A 6,779-nucleotide genomic window follows, 5' to 3' on the forward strand; every position below is an offset into this window, starting at 1 on the left:
AACTCATTACGCTGTACATTTTAAGATGTGCAATTCATTGTGTGTCAATTATACTGCAATAAAGATGTAAAAAAATAAGGAAAATATTTTTATATCATACTATTTACCTCCTCAAAAATCTCCACTGACTTCCCAGCACATTTGGAATAAAAACTGAAGTCCTCATGATGGCTTTGAAGCCCAGTATTATTTGGCTCCTCCTCCTCTCTGCCCTCATCACCCATCACTTGCTCCCTCATTCATTCTGTTCCCTCTTCTTGGTCTCTCTGCTCTTCTTGGAGCACCCCTTGCCTTCTCTTTCCTCAGTGCCTTTGCTCTTGCTGTTTTTCCTGCCTAGAACTACCCTCCCTGGATATCACATATAACCACACTATTCACTCCCTCACTTCCCCTGGTTTTCTGTTCAAATGTCACCTCCTCAGTCCACCCCATTTTGATAAGCACTCTGCTGCCCTTCAAGCCATTACCCTGCTTGATTGTTATTTATAACACTTTCTGCTCCCTTAAACACCATATTATATATATTTATTTTCTGTCTTCCCCATCACAATGTAAGCTCCCAAGAATAGGAATTGTATCTTCATTCTCACTGCTGTAAAAGTGTCGGTTATATAAGAGGTGGCCAACCCTTACTGAAATAATTATTAAATGAATGAATGAATGAATAAAATTTGGTCAAGGCCACATAGCTAGTAAGTGGCACTTGGAAGTAAAACCTAGGTCTGTCTAATGCAAATGTACACAACCCTACCTGCTGTTACACAGCTCCTCCAGAACTACCTTGTGATGTGGACACCATGGCTTGCCTCATTTAGCACAAAGGAAAGCAAAGTTGGGGAGGGGAAATAACCCCCAACCCCTGTCACATAGTAAGACAATGGCAAGATCAAACTACATCTGGATTCAAGTACCAGGTGCAGCCAGAGGCAGGCACATGACCCAAGTGTCTAGGAGAGGAAGTTTCAGGAGTCTGTTGCTGACATTGCACTGTCCATGGGCACTGACCACAAAGGCTTCTGGGAAGGCTGGGTTCAAACTGCATTTCAAGCTGTTTTGTGCCTCTCTGCCTTCGCCCAGCTGTCCCTGCCTGGAGCGCCCTTCTTCCCTGACCTCCCCAACTCCCACTTATCCTTGGAGGCTCAGCTTCAGCATCACCTCCTCCAAGAGGTCTTCTCTAACCCTGTAGATCCCTGAGTCCAGCTCTATTGTGGTATTTGACTAACAATGAATAAATGAATGAATGAATAGCACTTACCCACTTTTATTCATTCATGCAACCATAAATATCTACTGAGTTCCTTCTTTGTGCCAAGCACAGAGAATACTACTGAGACAGGGACCGTGGGTATAGTCAGAGTAGGGTAAGGGCCTCTGGAAAAAGACCCCTATGAAAACTCCACATTAAACAATTAAGCAAAGTCAGAGTCACATTAATTCTCTAAAGTAAAATGTCAAACTAGGAATATAAGCATTCTTCAGTGAGATTAGTTAAAACTAAAAGCCAGGAGTAACTTGGCCTGGAATGTTTGAACATCCCCCAGATAAGAAAGTACCTCAGCACAGCCCATGTCTTCATTGTGTCAGTTAAATGAAGCTATTGTAAAATTTACTTTAACCTGCTAAAAGGCTCAGCTATCTTCTTTAACTTTGCCCAGATGCTGCTTTTCCTCCTTCAGCCCTAATCAAGTAATATATAACCTGGGTGATTAATATAGCAGGCAGGCCCAGTCACAAACAACATAATAAAAGGCAGGAAGGATTCCACCTTAAAGATAAGATTGCATTTTTAACACCCAGGAAGTTAAGAAGTAAGATTCTTAACTTACTCTTACAAACAGACAAATAACCCAACCCACCTTGGGAGGCCACAGTCAGTCTTGATGAATGTGCTCCCAAACCAAGAAGCTGCTATTCTGGGAAAGAATCATAGCAGTACATTTCTTGTGTTAACTCTGCAAAATAGTCCAGGAAACTGATAAGAAACTTAGTGTCTCTTCAAAGATAAACGTTTAGAGACCATTTGGTGAGTCTGCATCCCTAGTGCTTTTCTCTTAACCACCTGTAAAACCCCTAGACAATGCACCCTTGTCCCCTTCTGGCGTGAGCCAGGAGCTCTGTCCTCTCACTGTATGTCTCAATAAAAGCCTCTCCCTGGCTCTCCTACCTTGACTGTTTGCTAAGTTCATTCTTCTACCCCGCAAACAAGAACCCCAGCATCACTACCATAGGTGCCTGCCCTTAAGGGCCTTGCAGCCTACGGGGACACAGACATCACGGCAGACAGAAGGGCATGTGACCTCACTGCCAGTCAGCAAGTGGCTTCCTGAGGACGTGGATGTAACCTGAGGATCTACCGCGAAGTTGGAGTTAGCAAGCCTTTAGAGGAGCAGAAGAGAAGTGTTCTGGGCAGAAGGCTGAGAAGAGCAGATGTTCAGCACAGCTGGAGTTCAGAGCACCAGTGGTAGGTAAAGAAGGGTCTGGGAACCTCAGCGGGGACCTGACACAGGAAATACTTTTCCAGCTGAACAGAGCACGGGGGTGAGATCAACCTGATGGAGGAATCAGTGAGCAGGTGGGGGTGGGGCAGACTCTCGGTTTGGGCAGAGCTGGCCAGGAGGATGCCTCCCCCGCGGTACGCACACCCTTCCTGGGCTCCTCATGGTTCCCGGATCCTCAGGCTCCTCTCTTTCCTACTTCTGGAGGAAGGGGGCAAGCAGAGACTCAGCACCCTTCAGGCTCTACCATGTAGGCGACCACTGGCAGGGATTACTTGGAGACTTGATCAAATGGCTTCGTATTGATTTGTTTATAGCCAGAAGGAAATCTGGGCCTTCCAAGATCCCCAAAAGGTCCATTCAGAAACTGACAAAGCAAGCGTTTGGCCTTTGGTAGACTTGACAGCTAATCTCATTCTTCCTCGCTGACTGACATTGGTCTAGTTATTTCATTTCTCTGAGCTCCAGTTTCCTCATCTGTAAAAATGAGCAGGATAAAAATATCTATCTACTTACAAGGTCGTGTGAGGAGTAAATGTGATATAATTCCAAGAGTGAGGATTCCTCCCCTGCCCACCACTACCAATTTGACAAAATAAGTTAAAAGGGTAAAATCCACCCGAGTGGTCTGTTTGGGCCCAGCCAGAACTTCAGCCTTGAAAGTCCGAGGCTTCCAGAAGGCCGTATCGGAAAGGGAGGAGTGGGTCTTGGAAGCAGATGTGCCAGCCTTGCCCTGCTCCTGACCAGTGGGACCCCACCACCACACCCCAGTCCTCTTGGTGCTTGATCTGCAGTCCGCTTTCTGTAATGAAGACTGAGACAAACTCAGATGTGAGCTGCAGTTCGGCCGTGTGACCTGAGCCAGGCCACACAGCAGAGCCTGAACGCCCTCGGCTCTAGAGCAGGCACCCTCTGGCCCTCACAAAGGGTCGCTGCCCCCAAAGCGTAAGGAACTGACCGTCTGGCCTCATAAATGTTAGCTGTGCAGTGCCCAGGACAACCATCCTCCCTCTGGAACTGCAGTGTCCATGCCTGTCCTGTGGCCTCTGCAGGGCTGTGTCGGGGTACGCCTCTAGGCCTTGGGGCCCAGCACAGGCAGACACTGAAGAACAGGGGGGGCTGCTGAACACTGAACCTGAACATTGAACGGGAGGCCTCGGCCCGGGAAAGGGGCACCTGGGTGGGGAAGGAGCACTTACAAACCATCCTAGAGTGGTGTCCCCACGTCCAGCAGCAGGGGCCCAACTGGTGACCCAACTGGAGAGTGGGTTGCGGAGAAACCACTCCCACTGATGAATGATGTGGGTGCTCTAGCGGGGTCAGTCTCTGGCCAGGGCGTTGGGTGTGGTCCCCTCTGGTCCTCCCCGCACATTATCTAGTTTAACGTCTTCATCCTGTGAAGTAGGTATTGTATTCTCCGCATTTTATAGAGGAGAATCTAGGCTCAGAGAGAGGCGGTGATCTGCCCAGGCCCGGTTTCCTCGGGTCGCCCCGACCCGGGCCTTTAATCCCAGGCACCCAGTGCGCCGCCGTGGGCTCCGCTGGGCCCGCGCTGCCTTCCGGGCCGCGGGGCAGGGGCGGGGCCGGCTCAGAGCCTCGCGGGCGGCTGGAGGCGAGCCGCGGGCCATGGAGCAGGGGGGATGCAGCTACCAGTTTCGCATCGCGCTGCTGGGGGACGCGGCCGTGGGCAAGACGTCGCTGCTGTGGCGCTACGTGGCAGGCGCGCCCCGGACACCGCAGCCCGAGCCGGATCCGGATCCCACGGTGGGCGTCGAGTTCTACAGCCGCAAACTGCAGCTGCCGGCCGGGCCGCCCGTCAAGCTGCAGCTCTGGGACACCGCAGGCCAGGAGCGCTTCAGGTGCGCGGGGACAGGGGAGACGGGGGTCTGAGGGGTCAGCTGCCTGGGCCCAAGTAAAGGGCTGGGGTCCCTGCCCTGGGTCTCGGGTCCTTTGCGCCGTGTCATTCATCCGACAGAACACAGCCGGGTGGGCCAAGCCCCTCAGCCAACGCATGCCTGAGACCTGGTGCCCACCCCAGGGGAACACTCAGGCCTGGCGCCGGAAGGGGGAGGTGCACAAGGACACAGAAACCTGGAGGGACGAATGACCTGGGTGTGAGAGAGCCCACAGGAGCCAGCGAGGGATGTGAAAGAAGAGAGATTTGTGTTGGCCCTGAAGGATGCATAGGAGTCTGCCATAGAGAATGGGAAGCTAAGCCCCGCAATCAGGAAAACATCAGTCTTCCTCCAGGAATAGAGGAATAGTCAGGAGAGTGTGTGAATTAAACTTGCTCCCTAAGTGGGGGGTGCACATTCTCATTGGAGAGAATCAGACACCAGCAACAGAGAAGTACAGGGCAGTGTGAAATGAGCTGAGGGGGTTGGGGTGGGGGATGGGGGTGGGGTGGGGAATTTAGGCAGTTACTGGATGCTGGGGATGTCCTGCCTCTGGGTAGGGGGTGTTTGAAGGCATAAGCCTCTCCCCACCCCCATCAGGTGCATCACCAGGTCCTTTTACCGAAATGTGGTGGGCGTCCTACTGGTCTTCGATGTGACCAACAGGAAGTCATTTGAACACATCCGAGACTGGCACCAGGAGGTCATGGCCACTCAGGGCCACGACAAGGTGATCTTCCTGCTAGTTGGCCACAAGAGTGATCTGCAGAGCACCCGCTGTGTCTCTGCCCAGGAGGCAGCGGAGCTGGCTGCCTCCCTGGGCATGGCCTTCATGGAGACCTCAGCCAAAAATAACTGCAATGTGGACCTGGCCTTCGACACCCTGGTGGATGCCATCCAGCAGGCCCTGCAGCAGGGGGACATCAAGCTGGAGGAGGACTGGGGCGGGGTCCGGCTCTTCTATGACACTCCAATCCCCAGGTCCCCCAGCAGGAAGCAGCATCCAGGCCTGTGCCAGTGTTGACTCCAGGAGGGAAGGGCTAAAGCAGTGCCAACCTCAGAAGTGGTGGGATGGGGAGTATGTGGATCTCTCTGGAGGACAAATGGCACAATGTATCCGAAGGGTTATTATAAACAGTAGCTTAATGCAGCCACGCCTTTTGGATTTGGGGCGGGGGTCACAGAGCTCAGCACTCTTCTGGCAGAAAAGGCCTGAGAGGCCAGGTGTGCAGCCTGGTTCCCAGTTGCCAGTGGGGCTCATAAAAGACCTCACCCTCTCAGGGGGTCGTGGGCGTGAAGTGGTAGTGGATGGGATGTGCCTGACGAGAGCTGGCCACACAGCTCGAATTCGATGAAAGGAACTGTCATCACCACTCTTTCCTCTCTGGCTGGGATGTGGCCATTTCTGGGAAGTGTTCCTGGGCTGGGACGCTGAGGTGCTCAGCGTCTGGACGCTGCTGCCCAGGCGAGGACAGGTGCAGGGAATTTCAGGGTGAGCCTGCCTCAGAGTCCCCTTAGGTCCTCACGCTTGGATGAGTCTTAACTGGCCCTCAAATCCAGGGTTGCTGCACGCTGCCCCTACTCCAAGGCCAGGGCCTGGATCTGGACCTGGAAGGCCGGGATGAACACGAATGAGCAGCTCCCTTGTTGGGTACACAGTAGACACTGTGATTAGCCACCAAGATCCCCTTCAGGGCCAAAGACCCTATAGTGCTGCCCCCCCACCCCCCCTCCTTTCCCCCAGCTGCTGGGAGGGTTGCCAGATGATGGAGCGCAGCTCACAGCACCCTCTGGGGACTGCGCATCCCTCACAGCAGCCCATATCCACCATCAATTAGAAGCAGGGGTGAGGGGTGTGGGGGTGTTCAAAGGCCTGCGCCAGCTCTGCACAACTCTGAAGGTCAAAGCCAGCTTCATCACTCTCCCTGGGATTGATTGAAGCCATTTTTGGGACAACATCAGAGCTAAATTCTCCCTCTGTTCAGTCCTCCTTCCTTCTCTTCCTCCCCACAACAGTTACTGATTTCAAGAATCCCCTAATAAATGTCTGCATACTAATCTCCATTTCAGAATCTGCCCTCCTAGGGAAATATCCTGCCACAGGAATTGCTAGGCAGAGGCAATCAGGGAAGGCTTCACAGAGGAGATGGTGTTTATATTGGGAAGGTTCTCAATAGGTGTAGAGAGGGTGTCTTGGGGGTCTCATTGCACCAGCGGGCATGGAAAGGGCATGGACAGTTGACACAGCTAAAAGCACACAACCACTCCCTCACTTGTGACCTGGGGCCAGTTACTCCACCACCTTGAATCTCACATTCCTCCTCCTCACACAGGGTAATCCCTCCTTCCTAGGGTTCTTAGTAGATTTTCAATGGGATGAGTCTCTTCC

General features: G+C 52.5%; 1 protein-coding gene across 1 annotated transcript; it reads left to right on the top strand.

Annotated features, from left to right (window-relative positions):
- Positions 1-4,058: 4,058 nt before the first annotated feature.
- RAB42 (RAB42, member RAS oncogene family) lies at positions 4,059-6,772 on the top strand. The gene is made up of 2 exons (XM_037010735.2): positions 4,059-4,354; positions 4,991-6,772. The coding sequence occupies exons 1-2, from the start codon at positions 4,122-4,124 to the stop codon at positions 5,412-5,414; spliced, it is 657 nt and encodes a 218-aa protein (XP_036866630.1). The 5' UTR covers positions 4,059-4,121; the 3' UTR covers positions 5,415-6,772.
- The last annotated feature ends 7 nt before the right edge of the window (positions 6,773-6,779 follow it).

This window comes from Manis javanica, chromosome 4 (genome assembly GCF_040802235.1).
Source record: "Manis javanica isolate MJ-LG chromosome 4, MJ_LKY, whole genome shotgun sequence".
In the NCBI taxonomy this organism is placed as follows: Eukaryota; Metazoa; Chordata; class Mammalia; order Pholidota; family Manidae; genus Manis; species Manis javanica.